The sequence below is a fragment of the Schistocerca americana genome, chromosome 9, assembly GCF_021461395.2.
Source record: "Schistocerca americana isolate TAMUIC-IGC-003095 chromosome 9, iqSchAmer2.1, whole genome shotgun sequence".
NCBI lineage: Eukaryota > Metazoa > Arthropoda > Insecta > Orthoptera > Acrididae > Schistocerca > Schistocerca americana.
In genome coordinates, this window is record NC_060127.1 from 20,502,877 (window position 1) to 20,527,987 (window position 25,111).

Below are 25,111 nucleotides of genomic sequence, written 5' to 3' on the forward strand. Positions count from 1 at the left end.
AAACCACTTTTGTGTCCTGTCGTAGAACATTGCTCAAGTGTGTGGGATCCATACCATATAGGACTAACAGGAGATACTGAACATATATAAAGAAGGGGGACACAGAATTCTGAATAACTATAATTGGCAGACACTTGGAAATAAATGCATATTGTTCCCTGAGTGCCAACTTCCAGGAAGCAGTATTAAATGAAGAATATGGAGATATTCTTCAGCCTCACACAGATCATTCCTGTAGGGGCTGTAGACTAATTATGGTACATACAGAGACAATGAAGTAGCCGCTCTTTTCTCATTCCATAAACGATCAGACTGTAGGAAACCGAAAGATGTTTTACTATACTGGTACCTTTTGCCATGCACTTCACAGTGGTTTACCAGCCGGGTTGGGGATTTTCTCTACGTGGGAACTAGGTGTTTATGTAGTCCTCATCATTTCATTGTCATTCAAGAACTGGGGAGATTGGAAAGTGAAAAAATTGGGAATTTGTATGGGTGCTGAAGGCCATGCCATTGAGCACCCTGAAAACCAAAATCATCATCATCATCATCACAGTGGTTTTCAGAATATGTAGAGGGCATGGACAAAATGTGGAAACCAAGCATAACACATTACCATGCTTGATATGGGGTAGGAAGGCCATTGGGATTCTAAACAGCTTCCAGTCATCTCAGAATGGATAAATACAGGTCCTGTATGATTTTCAGTGGATTCTTATAACATTCTTCCTGCAAAGTAACACCAAGTTATGGTAACAACGATGGAAGTGGATAGTGATCACAAACCCTTCTCTCTAAAGTAGACCACAAAGGCTCAATAACATTGAGATCTGGTGACTGTGGTGGCGAGGGGAGATGAAAAAATTCATTCTCGGCTCACAAGACCAGTCCCAGATGATGTGAGCTGTATGAACAGGGGATCTATCATCTTGGAAAACAGTATCACCATTAGGGAACAGACATAGTACCATGGGATGGACCTGATGAGCCAGAATGGTTGTGTAATTATTGGCAGTAACCCATCTTCGCAGAGCAGCCACAGAACCATGAAATACCACAATATGACTGCCCAAATCATCACCAAACCCTTGCCATATTTCACTCTTTAGGCATAAAATCGGCCAGAAGGTGGAAACAGTGTGAAAAAAGACTCATCCAACCATATGACATCCTTCCATTGCTCCATAATCTAATTTTTATGACTTTGTCTCTGTGTTTTCCTGTTATGGGCACTTGCTCCATTTATCAGTGGTTCTGAAACACCAGTTCATTTTGGAATTCCCTGCTTATGTAGTTACCATCATGTTGTCTCAGTACTTACTGGGTTCCGGAGTGCAACATTCAGTTCTGAAGCAACTGTATTGCGAATACATAGAAAGAAGGATCCTTTATTGTATGATTATATGATAGCGGAACAAACACTGGTAGCAGTTACTTCTGTAAAATATCTGGGAGTATGCGTGCGGAACGATTTGAAGTGGAATGATCAAATAAAATTAATTGTTGGTAAGGCGGGTACCAGGTTGAGATTCATTGGGAGAGTGCTTAGAAAATGTAGTCCATCAACAAAGGAGGTGGCTTACAAAACACTCGTTCGACCTATACTTGAGTATTGCTCATCAGTGTGGGATCCGTACCAGATCGGTCTGACGGAGGAGATAGAGAAAATCCAAAGAAGAGCGGCGCGTTTCGTCACAGGGTTATTTGGTAACCGTGATAGCGTTACGGAGATGTTTAATAAACTCAAGTGGCAGACTCTGCAAGAGAGGCGCTCTGCATCGCGGTGTAGCTTGCTCGCCAGGTTTCAAGAGGGTGCGTTTCTGGATGAGGTATCGAATATATTGCTTCCCCCTACTTACACCTCCCGAGGAGATCACGAATGTAAAATTAGAGAGATTAGAGCGCGTACGGAGGCTTTCAGACAGTCGTTCTTCCCGCGAACCATACGCGACTGGAACAGGGAAGGGTGGTGCTATTCTGCTTTCCTCGTATGTGATGTAAATCTTTGATATGGTGCCTCTTGAAACCTCTCAAAACGCTTAACACTTTGGCTGCCTTGGTTACAGAAGCAACCACCATATGAGCACCAATAGTTTGCCCAAGTTCAAATCCACTTAGCTCCAAACTAATGCAGTCGCAACTACACACAACTCTGTTCTGACCCTGACTGACAGCCATTACCTACAAACAAATCCAGGGTATGGCTATGGGCACCCGCATGGCACCATCCTATGCCAACCTATTCATGGGCCATCTAGAGGGGTCCTTCCTAAAAACCCAGAATCCTAAACCCCTCATTTGGTTCAGATTCATTGATAACATCTTTGCTGTCTGGATTGAGGTAAGGAAACCCTATTCACATTCCTCCAGAACCTCAAGAACTTCTCCCCCATTTGCTTCACCTTGTCCTACTCAACCCAACAAGCTACCTTCCTAGATGTTGACCTCCACCTCAGAGAAGGCTACATCAGTACCTCTGCCCATATCAAACCTACTAACCACCAGCAATACCCCCACTTCGACAGCTGCCACCCATTCCACACCAAGAAGTCCCTTCCATACAGCCTAGCCACCCGTGGTCATCGTATCTGCAGTGATGAGCAGTCCCTCTCAAAATATACCGAGGGTCTCACTGAAGCCTTCACTGACCGTAATTATCCTCCCAACCTTGTACAAAAACAAATCTCCCGTGCTTGATCTTTCCCGTCTCCCACCACCTCCCAAAGTCCCACAGTCCAGCCACAGAGGAGCATTCCCCTCGTAACTCAGTACCATCTGTTACTGAAGCAACTGAATTACATTCTCCGCCAGGTAATGGTAATTACCTCTCGTCATGCCCTGGAATGAAAAATTTCCTGCCCACTATCCTTCCCACCTCTCCTACACTGGTATTCCGCTGTCCAACTGAATTAGATTCTCCGCCAGTGTTTTGACTACCTCTCGTCATGCCCTGAAATGAAAAATTTCCTGCCCACTATCCTTCCCACCTCTCCTACACTGGTATTCCACCGTCCACCGAACCTACACAATATACTCGTCCATCCTTACACAACCCCTGCTCCCTATCCCTTACTTCATGGCTCATACCCCTGTAATAGACCTAGATGCAAGACCTGTCCCATACAGCCTCCTACCACCACCTACTGCAGTCCGGTCACTAACATCACCTGTCCCATCAAAGGCAGGCCTAGCTGTGAAACCAGTCATGTGATTTTCAAGCTAAGCTTAACCACTGTGCTGCATTCTATGCAGCCATGACAACCAACAAGCTGTCTGTCCACATGAATGGCCATCGGCAAACTGTGGCTAAAAAACAAGTGGACCACCCTGCTGCTGAACACGCTGCCAAATATGGTATCCCTCATCTCAGTGACTACTTCACAGCCTGTGCCCCATGGATCCTTCACACCAACACCAGCTTTTTTGAATTGCGGAGGTGGGAACTTTCCCTGCAATATATCCTACATTCCCGTATCCCTCCTGGCCTTAATCTTCATTAGTCACTGTCCACTCCCATCCAGCCCCCTTCCTATTCCAAATCCAGCATTACACAGCCGTCATTTCACCACCACACCCAGTCTTTTAATGACTTTTTATTTCTCTCCTTTCCACTACTTAGCCCCACCTCCTCCCCTCCCCCCCTTCTCTCCTGCCCACCATCTAAACTGCAGCACTTCACTGTTCACAACCCCCTCACCCCCACCAATCTATCCCTCCCCATTCCGCCTCCTCCTTAACCCCACCCAGTCGTCACTCCCATCATGCACTGGTGCTGCTGCTCGCAGTGTGGTTTCATCTGTCTGAGACTGCAGATGTGTGTGCAAGTTGCATTTGCATGAGTGTGTGTGTGTGTGTGTGTGTGTGTGTGTGTGTGTGTGTGTGTGTGTGTGTGTGTGTGCGCGCGCGCGCGCGTGTGTGTATGTGTGTCTATTGCTGGCAAAGGCATTATTGGCTAACAGCTATAATTGTGTGAATCTGTTTACTGTGCCTATCATGACTTAGCATCTCCACTATATGGTGAGCAGCAACTTTCCTTCTCTAATATTGTTACATTACATCCTGGATTTTCTATTGTTTTGTATTTACATTATGAGTGTTATGATACTAATAAACCACAATTCACAACGTGTACTGACATACAAATGTAAGAATCCTTAGTTCCCTGAAGTATCTTCTGCAAGATGTGTGGTAATCAATGTTATATAATATTCTTATTGCACAGTTGTGTGGAATTAATCCTTTTTTGACATTACCTTTAATTCTGCAGAAGGTTGTACCACAAGACAGAACTGAGTGAAACTATGCTAGCTATGTTTTCTGCAGGTCAACACAATGAGAGAGATTTCTGGGTGCAAAACAGGCAGAATTCAGCCTTTTGGTTAACTAGTCCGTGCACTGGTTCCATCTCAGTCTATTATAAATCTGGATACTCTAACATTTCTCTTATTAGTATTATATTGAAATTATCAAAATTATAACAATATTTTGCATGACTTAGCATGAATACTTACTTTGTGGAGAAATAAAAGATTGAAGTTAGCACTGCTCATAGTTTGAAACTGTGATTGAAAGAAACTGAAATTACCTAGCTTCTGTTCATTGTTGACTCGGTCAATTTTGTTGTTGGCACAGTTTAACCAGTGGTAAGATCCTGCTTCCAAAACAGATTTGAGGATTTCAACTTTTCAATAGAAATTTGTTAAATGAAATCTTACAGGCTGTTTTGTATTCTTTTACATATTTTTGTTAGTAGTCCTCTATGATTACCACATCCAGTTAAAACAAGTTCCAGAGTAGAACACCATAACATCATGCTCTACACAATACTAGTACATCAAAAACAGGTCTGACACAATCTCATTTCTTCCTGGCAAGACCACAACAACTGACTCCAAATGTATAGTTATCAGTCACATCACAGACAAAAACATGTAATACATATTTCATGTACAACTTATTTTTGATTTACTATTTCAGATTGTGTCAATAATCAATATCAGGAATGATTTTTTCCCTCTGCAGCAGTGTGTGCTGTAATTTGAAACTTCCTGGAAGATTAAAACTATGTACTGGATGGGAACTTGAGCCTGGCACCTTTGAGCTATCCAGGCACAAGTCATGACAGAACTTCTGCATACCTTAAGGGATTAGCAATCCAGGGGTAAAGAATACCACAGAAACATGGCTTAGCCACAGTCTGAGGGATTGTTTCTGGAATGAATTTTCTCTCCACTGAAGAATGTGCTCTGATTTGAAACTTTATGACAGATTAAAACAATGTACTGGACCGGAAATCAAGTGTGAGTAGGAGACAATCTACAAGTGAAGGTGGGTTTTGAGTCCTGATCCAGTGCACAGTTTTAATTTGTCAGGAACTTTCAAATCAATACCAATACTGATAATAATAATAATAATAATAATAGTACTAGTAATAATAATGTACAGTAACACAAATACACAAAATTTGCACGATAGTTTTGAAATATGTAATTTGAATGAAAACAGTTGCATGTATGTATTTCAAGTATTAATAATATCTGAATTATAAATATAGGTCTAAAATATGTCATTCTGCAAGAAGCTTTATTATCTGACAATATAATATAATAAGTGTATCATGTTACCAAAAAACAGGAGCACACAATTTACCAGTTTCATTTTGATACCCAGAATTGTCACTACAAAGGGTGGTTTTGCAGAATGGATGCAAACTGCAGGAACCAATCCCTGAGGAGATAAGGATCAGAAAAGCTATCATGGGCACATTTCTAGAAAGGCATTCCAAAGGAGGTACACCCATAAGATCTTTGATAATGTAGGTTTCAGTGATTGAAAGCACACTTGAGAACACACCAGGCAAATAGTAATATTCTGCCTGTACTTGTGTCTTAGGTGTATGGAGGCAGTGAACCATCAACACCTGTTCAGTTTCAGCATGTGGACAGATATTATTGATGATCAGCTCACGGTAGCAGTCATGCTCGCAGAAAGCCTCACAGATGAGGCATACCTGCAGTTCCTGTGGGTGATTGTGCCTCTGCTGCTGGAAGACATGCCTTTGGTGGTACAAAGCTACTACATGATGGTGCTCCAGATCACTGCCCTCTTGAGTTTGCAGCTGAAACACTAGTACAGACGGAACATTCCTGCTTAGTGAATGTGTTACCTTGAAGTCTGCACTGTCAAGATCTCCACCTTCAAGTGGGTGTACCTGCTGTGGAACATATTTCCAGCCATATGTCCATATAATCTTTTCTGCTCCTCTTCCTCTCAGGAATCATTTCCCACAGTTTGTCAGTGTATATGCATTGATACCTCCTTTTCATACTGTGAGCCATTTTTGTTTATTTGGACTTGATAAATATGAGTTTTTATAAGTGTAAGGGTTAAATTATTAGCTGTGAGCCAGTTGTAGGCCTGTTCCAGTATTCTTGTGGCTGTGTATGTTGTCATTGTGTTTGGGCCCTTAGTTGTGCCATCAGCAACATTACAGTTTCTGCAGACTCCCTTATGGTTCTGGATAAATCACACTAAAACTACAATAATCACCATTATCACATAAGATGAACTCATGGAAAAGAATTGCTTAGAAGTTCTGAAAGACTGGTAACTGGACACTTATCTCCCATCTCTGCGAGTGCTAATATTCATTTCTGACTTTCATATTACACTAAAGCAATGTGTCAAATTATAAAAATCAGATCCAGCTCTGTAAACATTATAACAATATTCTGAGAAGGAAAGTTGCTACTCACCATATAGCAAAAATGCTTAGTCGCAGATAGGCACAACAAAAAGATTTTCACACTTAAAGCTTTCGGCCAATGGCCTTTGTCAACAATAGACACACATACATACACACACACACTCAAGCAAATGCAACTCACATACACGATTGGAATCTGAGGCAACTAAAACCACACTAAACATTATGATTGATTGAAACTTCCTGCCAGGTAAAAACTGCATGCCAGACCAAAACTCGAACTCAGGGCCTTTACCTGTTATCATAGATTATTTCCCATTTTTATTTGACATTGTATATATTAAAATGAATAAATATTTAGAGAAAATTAATGTGGCTGCTGGTTAAGCAAAGAGAATTACTTATAAACTGGGTTATTGCAGCTGAATATGTCTGCTCATTGGTGTTACAGGCAAAATATCATCCTCTCCCAACACTGTGGATGCTGTATTGTGCACATCTCCTGATGAACTGTATGTAGAGAGCCAGCATCTAGCAGAGGACGTGCAATATGCAATACACTGTGTGTGGCTGAATCTCAAGGTATTGTAATTTTGCATATCTGATTAATACAGTTCCCACTTTCAGAAAAACTCAGAAGAACCTCCTCATCACCTGGCCTCGAATGCATCAATCTCTGTAACATCCTAGTCAATTCTTATGACATTCACACACCACTGAGCCTACACTCAGGTTCCTATCTGTGGAACTGCCCTATTGTACAACCCACCTCATTGACCCATCCATTACCATGTACTTCAGACCCATCACTAGTAAATCCTAGCAGCTTGCAAAACACATACATTGTTTATCAGCTTACTTGGTCCACCGTATAGTGTTTTATAGTGGATTTTTCAATATGAATGCAATATTATTTATTATTTTATGAGTTTGCTAGTTGAGTACCCTGCAGTGCGCTATTCGTCCACGAGACTCAGAGGGCCATAGACACGGGTTCCCAGGTAGATGCCGTGATTCTTTACTTCCGCAAGGCATTCAATACAGTTCCCCACAGTTGTTTAATGAACAAAGTAAGAGCATACAGACTATCAGACCAATTGTGTGATTGGATTGAAGAGTTCCTAGATAACAGAGCGCAAATCTCTCTGATTTTATCCTCGTGGTCTCTTCATGAGATATATGTAGGAGGGAGCAATATACTGCTTGACTCCTCGGTGAAGGTATGTTCTCGAAACTTCAACAAAAGCCTGTACCGAGCTACTGAGCATCTCTCCTGCAGAGTTTTCCACTGGAGTTTATCTATCATCTCCATAACGCTTTCTTGATTACTAAATGATCCTGTAACAAAGCACTGCTCTCCGTTGGGTCTTCTCTATCTCTTCTATCAACCCTATCTGGTACGGATCCCACACTGCTGAGCAGTATTCAAGCAGTGGGCGAACAAGCGTACTGTAACCTACTTCCTTTGTTTTCAGATTGCTTTACCTTAGGTTTCTTCCAATGAATCTCAGTCTGGCATCTGCTTTACCAACGATCAACTTTATATGATCATTCCATTTTAAATCACTCCTAATGCATTCTCCCAGATAATTTATGGAATTAACTGCTTCCAGTTGCTGACCTGTTATATTGTAGCTAAATGCTAAGGGATCTTTCTTTCTATGTATTCACAGCTCATTACACTTGTCTACATTGAGATTCAATTGTTTGGGTCCATGTCTATCCTTGTCCTCCATCCCCCTTCCTCCTGTCTCTCTCTGTCCATCTCTTCCCACCTTTTCTCTCCATGTTCTCACTCCAACCACAAATAGGAGGCTTGTGGTTCTTACCCCCACAATATTTCTTTCCAGATAGTAAGTAAAGTGTGTAACAAGTTTGGTTGAAATCAGTCAAGAGGCTTTGGAGGTTTCCTTGTACTCGTGGCTATGTCTGGATATGTACCTGCCACATATATTTAATACTTTTTGTGCAGATTTGTGCACAAATTTTACCTATATCTCTGGAGACTTCCACTGTGCACTTTCATTTTCGTGCAGCTCCATGTTTATGATGTCATAGCTCCTGGTATATGTGCAGTACAATAGTATACTTTTGCAGGTGCATTCAGTAGCATATGTGGATGCTGTCTGCAAAATATGTTGTGAATAGAGTTGGGTGCAAAGAAGTAATAAATTTAAATATCATGAATGATGCAGCAATTTTTCATGCAATTATGTACAATGTCATATCTCCTGAATTATGTCTCATAGAATGACATAATTTTTCAGATACATTCAGTGGTATTTGTAAATACTGTATGAAAAATGTGTTGCGAATACAGTTGGTAGTAAAGGAGCAATAAATTAAAACATCATGCTTGATGCGGCTGTTTTACTGCATGAACAGAGAAAACCTAGTAAGTGATAAACTTTCTTCCTTTCATTAATTTGTAGGGCTTGTCACCAAGAAAAAGTTTTGTAAAGTTTTGAAATAATGTGTAAAGTTTTGCAAGTCACTAAGTACTCTCAATGTCAAATATTGTGCGTATAAAATCTGGGTGTCTGCACATCATGATCTACACTTCATTTCACTCCCCCAACCCTTTGAGAGGTAGATGGTTCTTATCAGCACAGCAATTCTTTCCATTTAGCAAGTGATATGTGTACCTAGTTTGGTTAAAATCTGTCTGGTGGTTTTATATGTGTGGATTTAACTGGACAAGATTATGCCTTCAGGTACTTCTTACATGTAACCAGACTTCCTCAGTGAGTAAATCTTAGAATGTGTGTGGTACATGAGTCATGTATAATATCAATAATATCAGTAATAATAATAATAATAGTAATAATAATATGTGGAATTTAAGAACTATTAGTCTCATTAACAATAAGCAATTTCCCCATTATATTCTTCTTGTATGCAAGTAGGCACATCTAACAGAAACCTATGACAAGAGTACAGAAGTAATCAACTGCAGAAGTTGGAAACTGTACAGGGGATTCTTCTTTGCCGAGAGCACTGTCACTGACTATTCCTACTTGAACATGTTGCAGCAGGATGGGGCATGTTTCAGCAGGATGGGGCTCCACCCCATTTGCATCATGAAGTTTGTGGATACCTGAACACAGAGCTGCCACATCGATCAATTGGCTGTGCTTCATAAGGGGACAGCTGTTTCACGAAATCGCTTCCCCGATCATCAGATCTCACTCCGTGTGGCTTTTTTCTGTGAGGACACATTAAAGATTTGGTGTGTGTACTGCCCCTACCATATGATGTAGCAGAGCTCCAGGAGAGAATACAGGACACGACTGCCACAGATGATGATGCCATGTTGGGACGGGTATGGCAAGAATTTGATTACCGTATTGACATCTCCTGGGTCACACATGGTTTGCATATCAAATGTTTGTAAAAGAAACTTTCAGAGTTTCTCTTCAAAGTGCAATATGTATGACATCTGTACAATGTTTAGTTCCTGTGCAATAAATAATTGAAAGCGCTCCCAGACTTTATGTACACCATGTATTAAGTTAATTTGAGAAATGGTGGCTAATGAAGTACATTTTCAATTTTCTTTTGAATTGGTATGGATTTTCAATCTTTTAATTTGTGAGATGGGAGCTTGTTGAATATCTTATCACCAGAGTATATGACTCAAATTTGAAACTTGAACAAGAGGCAAAGTCTACATGAAAATTATTTTTGGGTCTTATATTGTCATTGTGCAAATCACAGTTCACCTGAATGATTTTTATCAGCAACAAAGACCAATAAGAAATAAATCTGTTGGGAAGTAAGTGTGAGAATTCCAAGATCCTTCCATCAAATGGATAATTTATATCTAAATAATGTTGATGATAATAGTGATGATAATAACTAAGGAATAAACTTAAAATGATTACCCCGACTGCAGGCTTTCTGTGATCTCGCACTCAAACTCAGTGAAACTGAGGCAGTATCATCGAGCAGTGACGCATCAGATCGTTGTGTGTCTGTAGTCGTGGATATCCTGTTGAGGTGCAGCAATGCCGGAGTCGAAGAGACTGCAGCGGCAGCCCTCGGTCAGATGGTGCGAGTTTCCACACAGCTCCAAAGAAATGGGTAAGCATCTCTATTATTTGTACATGCCACAAAACATAAATTCTCATATCGTGATCTACACTGAGGTGACAAAAGTAATGGGATAGCAGTTGTACATATAAACACGGCAGTAGAATCACGTACACGCGGTATAAAAGGGAAGTGCATTGGCAGAAGTATTGTGTACACAGGGTATAAAAGGTCAGTGCATTGGCAGAGCTGTCATCTGTACTCAGGAGGTTTGTGTGTAAAATTTTCTGATGTGATTATGCCCGCACTGTGGGAATTAACAGACTTTGAAAGCAGAATGGTAGATGGGGATAAATACATTTGACATTCCGTTTTGGAAATCATTAACACATTCAATATTCTGAGATCCACAGTGTCAAGAGTGTGCTGAGAATACCACATTTCAGGCATTACCTCTCACCAGTGACAACACAGTGACCAACAGCCTGGACATAACAATCTAGAGCTGTTAGAGTTGTCATTGCTACCAGAGAAGCAACATTGCAGAAATCGATGTGTGTCTTATGACGAATGTATCCATTTGGGCAGGTGGCAAAATTTGGTGTTAATGGGCTACGGCAGCAGATGGTCGATGTCAGTGCCTTTGTAAGAGCATGACACCATCTGCAGTGCTTCTACATCTACATCTACGTCTACATCCGTACTCCGCAAGCCACCTGACGGTGTGTGGCGACTTGTGACCGTATCACTTGGATCCTAGATGATTGGAAAACCGTGGCACGATCAGATGAGCTCCGATTTCAGTTGCTAAGGGCTGATAGCTGGGTTCAAGTGTGGTGCAGATCCCATGAAGCCATGGATCCAGGTTGTTAACAAGGCACTTTGCAAGCTGGTGCTTCCATAATGGCATGGGCTGTGTTTACATGAAATGGGTTGCATCCTCTGGTCCAGCTGAACTGCTCTTTGAGTGGAAAAGGTTATGGTTGGGTACTTAGAGACCATCTGCAGTCACTCATGGACTTCACGTACCTGAACAATGACAAAATTTTTATGGATGATAATGCACCATATCACCAAGCCACAACTGTTTGCAATTTGTTTGAAAAACATTCTGGACAATATGAGTGAATCATTTGCCCACTCAGATTGCCCAATGTGAATGCCATAATGACATCAAACATTTATGGGACACAGTTGAGAGGTCAGTTTGTGCATAAAATTCTGCACCAGGCACACTTTAGCAGTTAGGGACAACTATAAAGGCAGCATGGCTCAATATTTATTCAGGGGACTTCCAATATATAGTTGAGTCCATGTCACATTGAGTTGCTGTACTATGCGAGGCAAAAGGAGGTCTGACACGATATTAGGAGTTATCCAATGACTTTTGTCACTTCAGTGTGCATGTTCATCTACACATGTACGTTGCAAGTCACCTCACAGTGCGTGGGGGAGTTTACTTCTGGCACCACTCTGTTTACGCTCCTTTACTGTTCCGTTCACAAACGTCATGTGTGGAGAATGATAGCCAGTAAAATTTCTCTGATTTTCTCATTGTGTTCACTTTGAGGGACATGTATGTGAAGAAGAAATAAGTTGCCCTAATTCTTCTTAAATTTAACACATTCGGAACAGCTAAAGTAAACTCTGCAATGCACGCCTCTCTTGTAGTGTCTGCCACAGGAATTTGTTGAGCATTTTGTAATGCTGTCACACAGATTAAAGAATCCTGTAATGAAACAAGATGCTCTTTGTTAAATCCCCCTTATCTCGTCTATTAATCTAGCTGGTAATGTCCTGATGCTAATGAACAGTATTTAGTGTTTTGTAAGCCACTCCTTTGATGGATGCATTGGGTTTAAAATCTCAGAATATTTAAACATAAAGTAAAATACTACATTATTAGCTACTCTTTGTACAGTTCATCAGATTACTTGGACTCAAAATGTGAAGTCAGGGCAGCTGTAATACATTATCTGATCAAAAGTATTCAGACACCTATTAGTGAACAGTAATGTGGTGTGTGTCACCCCTTCACCTTTATGACAGCTTGAATTGTACTGGGGACACTTTCAGTGAGGCGTCTGAATGTCTGTGGAAGAATGGCAACCCATTTTTTCCTCGAGAACCAAACCTGAAGAAAACAATGACGCTGGAACTGTGGAGCACAGTTGACATTCTAACTCATTCCACAGTTGTTCAGGACTCTGAGTTGGCCAGTCCATTTCAGGAATGTTATTGCCTACAAAACTTGCTTCACAGATGCTGTTTTATGAGAGGGCTGATACAGTCATCTCTCTGAACCATTCCTCTACTTATGCAGTTTGCAATGCTGTAAAACGTGTTGAAATCCTTCAAAATTTACTGTTTTCATAAGTGCAATAAGGGGACCACACCATAACCATGAAAAACACTCCCGTAACGTAACACCACATCCTGCGTACTTCATGGTGATCACAAGTAACGTTCTCCTGGTATATCCCACCTAAACACTTTCATTGTATTGCCATGGGTATAAAATGTTCATCACTCCAAATCACTCACTTGTTTCCAGTCATCCACTATCCAGTGGCATCACACTTTACATCACCTCAAGCATCACTTAGCACTGAGTACAAAAACCTGTGGCTTATGAGGAGCTGCTCTACCACTGTACCACATTGTGTTCAACTCATTACCCATAGTCATTGCCATAGCCTGACTGCTAGGAACTCTTTGGAACTCACTAGTGATTCCTTCCACTGATTTCATTCAATTTTTTCCAACACTCCTCTTCAGTGGTTGACAGTCCCTATATGTTAGTACATGAGGTCTACCTGGTCTCAGTTTAGCTGAGCTTGTTCCTTTGCATTCTCACTTCACAGTCAAATTACAGCACCTATAGAAGATTTGAAATGTCCCTGACAGATTTTTTTCTGGGGTGACATGTCCGGTCCACATTCGAAGTCATTGAGCTCTGCTGACCAATCCGTTCTGCTCTTATTGCTTCTCTACTGGCAACACAATACTCCACGTCTCACTCTGGTAAATCCATCTGCCCGAGTGTGGCAACCATAATTTGGATATGGAGTAGGGCGTGACCAGGTTGTGACTAATAGCTGGTGGCAGGAAAACGATTAGTGACAAATAAGCACCAGCTAGTATAAAACAGTTACTTAGCTTTATTGACAGCGAAGAGTGTACCGTAGATACAGTTCCAATTAGTGTCCAAAGAATATTCCTGATTCATGGCCTAAGTCGTTATACAATACTGAATCACACAACGAGCTAGCTAACCAGACAATGAACGATGGCACTGTCAACTGCAACGAGCTGTCTGCAAGACTCCCTGACTCGGGGCCAGTGCTCCTGTTATATCGTGTAGCCAGAGGTAACTGTAGGCCCCAGCTCAGCAGTGGCGCGACGTCTTCAGTTGGCGTCAACGCCACGCGCCACCAGCGGTCGCGATGGGAAACTGTGGCAAGCAATGTGACGGCAGGACATGCGCAATATTCGGTTGGGTCTGCAGATACAACATTCCTCCCTCCTTGAAAGGCCACCAAGACATCTGGTGCTGCCAGGGTCTGACGACGAAGGGGGGGTGTGGCTACTGTGAGACGACGGGGAGCCAACGGACCAAGGCTGGATGGCGTCGACTCCCGCATCCTGGCATTCACCCTGCGCTGAAGCCAGAACCAGCCAAAACGACCCCAAGGATGCAACGCACAGCAGCCACGATGGACCCAACACTTAATGCACCTGGATGCTCGAGGACGATATGAAGCCTTGGGCGGTGGTGAAGATGACCAAGGAGGAGAGGCAGTGATGGAGTCCCGGCTAGGAAGAGCCATAGGGCGGGCTGGACCAGCCCAGACAACTGTATCGACTTCCATCGGGGAAGGCTCCTGGAGCGACGACAGCTGCGAGGGCGGGGTTGATGAGGGACGCCCGCCATCCAGGAACCGGGGCAAGTCCACCTGTGGGTCTTCAACCGGGAAGCCTGCGGAAGTGTCGCTAGCACAGCAAAGCCACAGCTGATTGTGGTGGTGGCGCTGCAAGCTGACAGGGGTGGAAACAATAAATATGTGGGAACCCAACTGCCGGACGTGGTACCCTGCCCCCCAGTGGTGGCGGCCGACAAACAACCTGCAATACACAGGAGTGTTAGGCGCAAATCAATAATGCAGCCGCAGCGGTGCTGGCGTATGCAGTGGCGGGTGCAGCAGGGTGAGCAAAGTTCTGTTGCGATGGCCATGAAACAACTCTGCCAGCGACAGGCCGTCGCAAGGCTGCGAATGATAAGATGAAAGGAATGCGAGCAAAGCTTGGTCTCTTGTGGGTGGCACAAAGTGTGCTTATCTGTTGTTTAAAAGTATGGTCAAACTGCTCAGCCTCACCATTGGCCTGAGGGTGGAAAGGAGCACTTGTGAGATGAGCAATCCCATCCTCGTCGCCACTTTTATGGCTGCCCAGGCGTGGCAACCATAATTTGGATATGTAGTAGGACGTGACCAGGTTGTGACTAAAATCTGGTGGCAGGAAAACGATTAGTGACAAATAAGCACCAGCTAGTATAAAACAGTTACTTAGCTTTATTGACAGCAAAGAGTGTACCATAGATACAGTTCCAATTAGTGTCCAAAGAATATTCCTGATTCGTGGCCTGGTCATTATACAATACTGAACCACACAGCGAACTAGCTAACCAGACAATGAACGACGGCACTGACGACTGCAACGAGCTGTCTGCAAGACTCCCTGACTCGGGGCCAGCGCTCCTGTTATATCATGTAGCCAGAGGGTGCTGTAGGCCCCAGCTCAGCAATGGCGCAACGTTTTCAGTCGGCAGCAATGCCATGCGCCGCCGGCGGTCTCGACGGGAAATGGTGGCATGCAATGCAACGGCAGGGCACGTGCACTATTTGGTTGGGTCCGCAGATACAACAACTTTTGCTCAGGTAGTGTATTTGTATAAGATCGGTCTTGACTTTGTCAGTGTGTAGACAGCTAATGGTGGTTTGTCTAAAGTTGAAATGCTGTGTTTGAAGTATTAGATAACAACAACAACTGAGTAGTATAGGTGGAATAGCAATGGCGTTTTATAAAGGTGTTCTTCAGCTAACATACATGTGTGAAGCAATCTAGCAGTAATTACCAGAATTATCCATTTGAGTTGATTAGTTCTGGTCACAGTTTGTGGTTAGTGTACTTTACAGATGCAGCCAGCAGTGCTGTCTTCTGCCTGTGAACGTATAACTTGAATCATTCTACATCCCTCATGTTGGAATTGATGGAACACAATGTGTGAATGATGAATGACACATATATAAGTGCATACACTATCCTACCTTTTGGAATTATTAGTTCTTTCATCGTGGTCACTTTTGCTTTTATTTGTGTCTATTGGTAGTACGTAGTACTACATATTTGATCTCTGAAAGGTAAATACTAATCAACAATTCTGTCTCATAATTTATTTATTGTCTCGAGAGAATTTGTAGTTATGTGGATAAAAAATTATCCACCAAAATATTATAACTGTTTGCTCTAACAGAAGAAAATTATCTGTTTCAAGTACAACAGTGTAGTCCTCTTTCATTCTAATGGTGAGTGAATGTACTGAGTACCTCATGTGAACATATTTCTTCTAGGGTAACTTCTCTTAATCCCTCTCTCTCTTTCTCTGTCACTCTCTCTCTCTCTCTCTTTCTCTCTCTTCCACCATTCATCCCATGATTTGTAGTAGTAACAGCAGTAATTTTATTCATCCGTAGATCACTTTTCAAGGATACTGAACCTGACGTAGTACTTTTTAGGCTGACAAAATAATTAATTCATATATACGGGAATTGGCATACTTCATCAAGAGTAGTGACTGACGTATTGTGACGAGCCAGTTGCTCGGCAACCGTTGAACAGAAGTTTTCTGTTGGTGAGAGATCTGGAGAATGTGCTGGCCAGGGCAGCAGTCGAACATTTTCTGTATCCAGAAAGGCCCACACAGGACCTGCAACATGCGGTTGTGCATTATCCTGCTGAAATGTAGGGTTTCACAGGGATCTAATGAAGGGTAGAGCCACGGGGCGTAACACATCTGAAATGTAACGTCCACTGTTCAAAGCGCCGTCAATGAGAACAAGAGGTGACCGAGACGTGTAACCAGTGGCACCCCATACCATCACACCGGGTGACACACCAGTATGGCAATGATGAATACACACCTCCAATGTACGTTCACCGCTATATCGCCAAACACGGATGCGACCAACATGATGCTGTAAACAGAACCTGAATTCATCCAAAAAAATGACGTTTTGCCATTCGTGCACCCAGGTTCGTCGTTGACTACACCATCACGGGTGCTCCTGTCTGTGATGCAGAATCAAGGGTAACTGCAGCCATGGTCTCTGAGCTGATAGTCCATGCTGCTGAAAATGTCGTCAAACTGTTCATGCAGATGGTTGTTGTCTTGCAAACGTCCCCATCCATTGACTCAGGGATTGAAATACGGCTGCACGATCCATTACAGCCATGTTGATAAGATGCCTGTCATCTCGACTGCTAGTGATACGAGGCCGTTGGGATCCAGCACGGCATTCTGTATTACCCTCCTGAACCCACTGATCCCATATTCTACTAACAGTTGTTGGATCTTGACCAACACGAGCAGCAATGTCGCGATAGGATAAACCGCAATCACAATAGACTACAATCTGACCATTATCAAAGTCGGAAAAATGATGTTACGCATTCCTCCTCCTTACACGGGGCATCACAACAACGTTTCACCAGGCAATGCCAGTCAACTGCTGTTTGTGTATGAGAAATCGGTTGGAAACTTTCCTCATATCAGCACGTTGTAGGTGTCGCCAACGGCACCAGCCTTCTGTGAATGCTCTGAAAAGCTAATCATTTGCATATCACAGCATCTTCTTCCTGTCAGTTAAATTTTGCGTCTGTAGCACGTCATCTTTGTGGTGTAGCGGTTTTAATGACCAGTAGCGTAATTAAACTTTCACTACTTGAGACAGCCCCCATGAAAAACGAGTGATGGTAGGACAATGAATCTTTGTGGAAACATTTATAAGGACATGTGGAAGATAAATAACAAATAAAGCACCCAAAGAAACACATTTTGATTGCCACCTGAGAGGATAACATTTATTAATTAGGTACCATGTTTACACTGCAGGTCACAAATGTTGCTCAATGTGATGAACATCTGCATCCACAACAGCAACACTTTTCAAATGGTAGGTCATGGAATATTCAGCTGTTGTAACACAGCTTGTGCACTGCTTGAAGATCACACATTGCATCCAGCATTCTGTCATGATAACAGTAACTTCTTCAACAGTTTGTCCTGCAATTAGGCGTTAGTCTCTCTCAGGAGCAATTCCCAAATCACCAGTTAACTCAAACTTCCAAATTGTGTTCTTTGACCCCAGTGTGGAAAGAGGACCTCTCTGTTTTCCTTTAACACATCAGTACTCATGAAGAGCACAGCACTATTGCTGTTGTTTTCATAAAACAGCCTTACTATTAAAGTCCTGTTCAACTAATCCAGGTCCATGTTGACAGTCTGCAACTATAATGCACACTGACACACCAGTACTGGTACTTGACGGCAGCTCATCTGCTAGCAACCAAATCCTGCAGCACACAGCCTGGATGTCATTCCTATGATGTTCGGTACCTGTATAATAAATAGTTTTCCATCTACACTGATTCAAGTAGCAGAAGTTTAATTACAAACATCCTGTCCAGTAGTGTTTTGCAAAGAAGTTATTTAATAATGTAATACTAGTGTTACACTGTCAATTCATTTCCCACTCCCAGTCACTGCGCACGCTACACAATCTACGTATGCATTGTTTCATAATGTGCCTCTACACACACTAACAGCTCACTCAGGACCGTAGTGATGATGGCTGGTGTCTGTTCTGTGTATTACAACTTCCCATTCACTAACTGGGAAAACTGAGTTGCTATCCCTCTGTAATAAATGAGGTGTCAGGAAAACAAGAGTAAGGTTTTACTATTATGCCTTGCATCACTTTGGAAGACAGTTTTTCCACAAAATAAAGAAAGAGAAGGAAAAATACATAGTTTGAAGGCATTATATGAAATGATATATGTTGTATTAATGTCATTATTATTTGTATTTGTTACATTTTTTACCAAATCCCTACTCTCTATTGTCTAAGTAACCCTTGAATGTATAGAATGTATTGCTTAACAGGTACATTGTAACTGTCTTTTTAAATAAGTTTGTTTTAGTAATCTCCCTAATCTCTTTAAGCAATTTACTGTACAGTCTTAGTCCTTGTTAGAAAATGCTGTTTTGAGTCATATGTTTATTCTTTCTTGGTAAATGGAAGTTCTGTGTAGCTCTCATTGCAGAGTCAAGGGCAGAGCAGTTAGTCAGTACTAACGAGGGTTGTACCAAGAGTAAGGTTCCCATATTTTTAACAAATAGAAGACATTGTTTATTGTTATTAATTTATACATCATTGAAAAGTTTACACTTTTCTCTAGTTTTCAACAGAGTTTTCATTTTTTTCAACACACTTTTGAAGACGGAGCTCCAGCTTTTGTATTCCTAAGTTGAAGAAGTCTCCCACCAACCCGTTAAGGAAGCATATGACCTCTGATCAGACTTGCCTCCTAAGTGTTCCTTTAGCTCGGGGAAGAGGTAAAAATTGCTGGGGGTTAAGTCCAGGCTGTATGGGGGTTGGGGCATAACAGTCCACCCAAATTTCTTCAAAAGCTCCTGTATTTGATGAGCGACGTAGGGTCGAGCGTTTTAATGAAGAAGCACTATTCCCTCTGTCATTCGTCCTCTCTGATGATTCTGGATTGCTTGCCGGATTTTGGTCAATGTTTCACAATATCTGTCTGAGTTTATTGTCATCCCAGGTTGAATAAAAATGATGGGGAGTGTTATAACTGCGACCAGGATGGTCGCAGGGTAGCAATGACGGAAGGTGCGGCAGAACCCGCGGAGAGGCACGTGAACAACAACAATACAGAAGAGGATGGACACAACCAATGAAGGACAGAAAGGATACAACAAGACCGAACAACAGAGTCACAAGGAAACAAACACTTCCACTTGTACACGTACCAGGAAGTAAGCAGTCTAGCGCAAAGCGAGGTGTAAACCGATGTAAGCGAGATTAGACTAACTGGCAGAGCGAGAGGCCGGTGCTTAAGTACACTATCGGGAGTGCTGCTATTGGCCGCTGGGACCACGTGTTCCACTGTGGTGCCCCCATACTAAAAGCGGGCCAGGAGGCGCGAGCCACCACAGCTTACAGCACGATGGTGCAGAGACCTCTATGGGTCTTCGACGTCCACGACATCTGTTGCGGATTCAAATTCCGTGGTGCATGGTACCAGAAGGAGTACTCCCTTCTGATCCCAAAACACAGTCGACATAACCTTTCCTGCCGACTGCATTTTTTTGAATTTCTTTGATGGCGGTGAACTGGAGTGACACCACTGATGAGATTGTTGTTTTGTTTCAGGGGTGTAATGAAACATCCACGTTTCATCTCCCATGACAATGAAGTCCAACAATTTCTCCATGTTGCCTCCTCCCTCACATTGCTGAAGAAACTTGCGAGCACAGTTGAGGCATTGCTCCTTGTGTCCATCAGTCAGAATCCCAGGGAACCAGTGAGGACACACCTTGCGATAACCCAACTTTTCTATTAAAGTTCTTTCAATTGTGCCATGGAAGCTTCAGGAATTCTTCCAGCAAGTTCATGGACAGTGACTCTCTGATATTTGAGCAGCTCACTGTTGATATTATGGACAATCGCATCCAAAACCGGTGGTCTTCCACTCCATTCTTCACTGTGAACTTCCGTGTGACCCTCAGCAAAAGCCCTGCACCAAGCACTCTTCACCATAAACCTCAGTCAGTTGCCAATGAATCTCCATGGGCAATAACTTCCTTGTGTGGAGAAACCAGAGTGCTGCTCAAATCTCACACTTGGTGGTAGCGGTGATCAACACTTCCATCTCTGAAGGCTCCCAAGCAAACACTGAGCGACATAGCAAATTGCAGATGGGCGGGCTCGAGTGTGGGGTACCACTGTGCACAGCACTGTTGTCGGATTTAGCCTAGCACCTTCCCTTGAGGCAGTAGCTCATTGGGAACCTTACTCTTCGTACAACCCTTGTTTTGATGTTATTCTTTGTTTGTACAGCTGATTTGTAAATTTACTCAGATGGTGTAGTTAAAATCTGCAGTGTCTGGAGCAGATCTTTACAAAGAGAGTGACTGCTATTTTTGGTTATGTGTCTGCCATACTCATGATTTTGTGAACTCATTTTATTTAACTTTGTAACCAGATGCACTTCCTGTCATTACAGTTGTCAGGCAGGGGAGCAGTATGTGTCGCTTGTCTTTGAATCATGTACACTGTGTTCCATGTGTTATAGTATTTTAACTGTTTGACATACAAGGGGAGGGTGGGGAGAGAGAGAGGGGGAGGGGGGGGGGAATTCTCTGAATTTCAGATGAATGTAGCTGAGAATTGTGCATGTGTTATAACCTTTCACTCTGGGATTCCACAAGGTTCAGCACTGGTTCTACTCCTGTTCTTAATCTACATAAGTATCACTTTTCCCATAGTTTCACTCACTGTTGCCTTATGCAGTTATCTTCTGGGACAATGCTGCTAAAGCAAATAAAGTATTTATTTGACAAATAGGAACAGCAAAAATTTTCTATAAACTAGGTAACTGCTACATCTTGCAAAGACCTCTCCAAAAGTTTGAAGTTCTTACACTCATACTGCAGTACATGTATTCCTTAGCAACACTTGTTACTAATAGTAAAAATAAGTCTGTAAAGGGCTGTAATTTATCAAATCACAATAAAAGACAAAAATTAATTTCCATGTAAACTTTGCCCCCTTCACCAGGATGCAAGTGAGATTCTGTATTCTGGTGCAAAGTTCTAAATGAGCTCTTGTCTGAAGTAAAGGAAGCAAATGAGAATCCCCATAGCTTCAAAATAAAATTAAAAGAATATCACCATTCTTTCTTCAAATTACATGGTTGTGGAGGTTTAAGGACTGAAGATTTCTGTTGGGAGCATCATAACCAGCAATGCTTAGTATAAACAAATTTCTATTCTTTAACATATTGACTGCCATCCATCAGAAACACCAGTGTACTTATACAAATAATAATCAAGCAGTAGTTTGTAAGAGATAACTATTTTGTATAATAGAAGAAACACCAACTTTTTTTCAAAGTAATTGCTTTGCTGATAATTTTACTATATTTAATTTAGCCTCTGTGATTACAGATAGTATGTATCAGTTCAACATTAATTAGAGTTGTCATCAACCTGAAGATAGGCTAGAACACAAAAATTCTTCAATAAGAATACTCCCATTGCAAGTGGTATGCTCTTTATTGCCTCCAGCCATCTCTTACCTCATCCTTACAACAGCATGTAGATCAATAATTAATTAATTATTTTGTAAACCTCATATACACACATCATAAGACAGTTTGCTGAAAATCTCCTCATACCTTGTAAAATATGAAAATTGGTTAGACATTGTATGTATGTTTTATCCTCATCAAGATAAGTGATCATTCTTTTTTCTTAATTTTGCTGTAGCATTTCTATTATCAGTCTTTGTTGAATAATGACTCAAACAACTCTTTTGATGATCCTTGTAACAAAAAGGTTTAAGGTTCTGCAAAATCATGTATTTGATTAAACGAACAATCTTATTCTGCTTGATTCAATGCTTCTGTGAATATTGTAATTTCCATCTTCATTAATATGTGGACACTACATTGTACACATTAACCAATACTGCATTACATGTCATAGTCCAATCAATTCTAGGAAGAACTATCACAAGATTACGTATAAATAAAAAAAGAAGCTGTATATGATGAAAGCCCAGGGATGACACTTATGAGTCACTAAATTTTTTGGGGCACCTACAACAAATGAACAATAGGCTTACCAAAAAGATCTTCTCATTGGTTAAAAGCTCCAAGACTGGAAGCCTGTGGCTTAATGAAGTACTAAAGGAGTTGGATTCGGCTGGGACCTCTGATCTGGAGGTAGAAGATCGTTCCCAATTTTGTGCTATGGTAGACTCATGGACCCTACCACCTAGAGTCCCTGAACATCGGAAGCTCCTTTCTCAGGAGAGAGGGGAGAAATTATCAGCAGTGCTCAAGAGATATTTGGAACGGAAGAGAGCATCAAATAAGAATGAGTCATAAGTGCTCCTTAGTAGGCTTAAATCAATAATAATAATAATTATGTCTGTATAAATTTTGCTACTTCCAATGTAAATTTTTAGTGTAGCTGATATCAAGTGCAATAGTTACCTTTATGACTTGTGTGGTATCAATAACAACATAATCCTGGATAGTTTATAAGAAAATATTCCAAATTAAAAATTTAAAAAAATATTTTGATTATAACATACTGACTAAATCTGGTTACCAAAAAATTATAATTATAAGACAAAATTTATATAAATGATAGCCTCCCCTAGATTAAATGTATTATACTAGGATTTTCAAAAAAATTGCAACCAGGCTTTCTTGGTAACAGCTTTGAAAATCTCAATATTTGTATAATGACTGGATGGCTTTGACTTAGGCCAAACACTTTTTCCTAAGTTTTTATGTATTGTTTCAAGCATTATATGTGATGTTGCAATTGTTACATCTTATCAAAAACTTAGCAGTTGTAACAACATTGCAGAAGCACATGACAACAGTCTAAATGCCAAAATTGCAGTGAACAGTGGAAAGATGACATCCTTAAATAAATTGACCTCAGAATATGTTGAGAATTGATTCAAAAGTTCATGAGTAAATAATATATGAAGACAAGCAAAGTTTTAAAAATGTGTAGTAACTATAATCATATAGTCTTAATATAAATGCTAGTTTCAAGTGACAAAAATCTGACATAAAGTGTCATGTATTCATTAAAACAGTGTATTGGGTTCTTCATTAAAGTGACATCCAGTTTTACTATACACTTAACCAATCAATCCAGCCAGTTATGGGGTGGGGTCAGGTGTAAAAAAGAAAGGGGGGAGGTTGGTTATACAGATAAAATGAACAACACTGTGAGACTTGACACACACAACCCCTTTTTTTTAGGTTAAAGAAACTGTAAGCACCAGGAAAAAATGCTTGTACTCCCCTAGTGCTGAGCATTTTGTTTTGTAGTTTGACACTTTTCCATTTAAAAAATTCCGGAAGAATTATGCACTTAAAGTAAATAAAATACATGATAAAAACAGAACTAGCATTTGTGCAATTATTAGCTGCAGTTTACAAGAAGTACATTAGTTCACTATCATGTGTATTCACATGCAGATAATACGCTGTACAGCCAAAGACACTGGTACACCTGCCTAATATTGTGTAGGGCCCCCATGAGCACACAGAAGTGCTGCAGCATGACATGGCATGGACTCGACTAATGTCTGAGGTAGTGTTGGAGGAAATTGACACCATGAATCCTGCAGGGCTGTCCATAAATCTGTAAGAGTACAAGGGGGTGAATATCTCTTTTGAACAGCATGTTGCAAGGCATCCACATATACTCAAAAATGTTCATGTTTGGGTAGTTTGGTGGCCAGTGGGAGTATTTAAACTCAGAAGAGTGCTCCTGGAACCACTCTGTAGCAATTCTGGACAGTGGGGTGTCGCTTGTCCTGCTAGAATTGCCCAAATCCATCAGAATGCACCATGGACATGAATGGATGTAGGTGAGCAGACAGAATGCTTTTGTAAGTGTCTCCTGTCAGAATCATACCTAGACATATCAGGGGTCCAACTACATATGCCCCACACCATTACAGAGCCTCCACCAGCTTGAAAAGTCCCCTGCTGACATGTAGGGTTCATGAAATCATGAGGTTGTCTCCATAACTGCACACATCCATCTGCTCGATACAATTAGAAACGAGACTCATCCAACCAGGCAACATATTTCCAGTCATCCACAGTCCAATGTCAGTGTTGATGGGCCCAGGTGAGGTGTAAAGCTTTGTGTCATGCAGTCATCAAGGGTACACGAGCGGGCCTTCATCTCCAAAAGCCCATAGTGATGATGTTTCATTGAATGGTTTGCACGCTGGCACTTGTTGATAGCCCAGCACTGAAATCTGCAGCAATTTGCAGAAGGGTTGCAGTTCTGCCATGTTGAACAATTCTCTTGAGTCATCATTGGTCCTGTGCGCAGTGATGTTGGAGATTTGATATTTTACCTGATTCCTGATATTCATGGTACACTCACGAAATGGTTGTACAAAAAATGCCACTTCATCACAGCACCATATTCGCCCAGTTTACATATCTTTGTATTTGAAAATGGATGCC

General features: G+C 41.5%; 1 protein-coding gene across 1 annotated transcript in view; it reads left to right on the top strand.

The window, feature by feature from the left end:
- Positions 1–25,111, top strand: part of LOC124550841 — a 382,565-nt gene that overhangs the window by 239,045 nt on the left and 118,409 nt on the right. The window contains exons 18-19 of the mRNA XM_047125569.1: positions 7,158–7,288; positions 10,602–10,789. Of these exons, the coding sequence (XP_046981525.1) occupies positions 7,158–7,288; positions 10,602–10,789 (319 nt within the window). The remainder of the gene's footprint in view (positions 1–7,157; positions 7,289–10,601; positions 10,790–25,111) is intronic.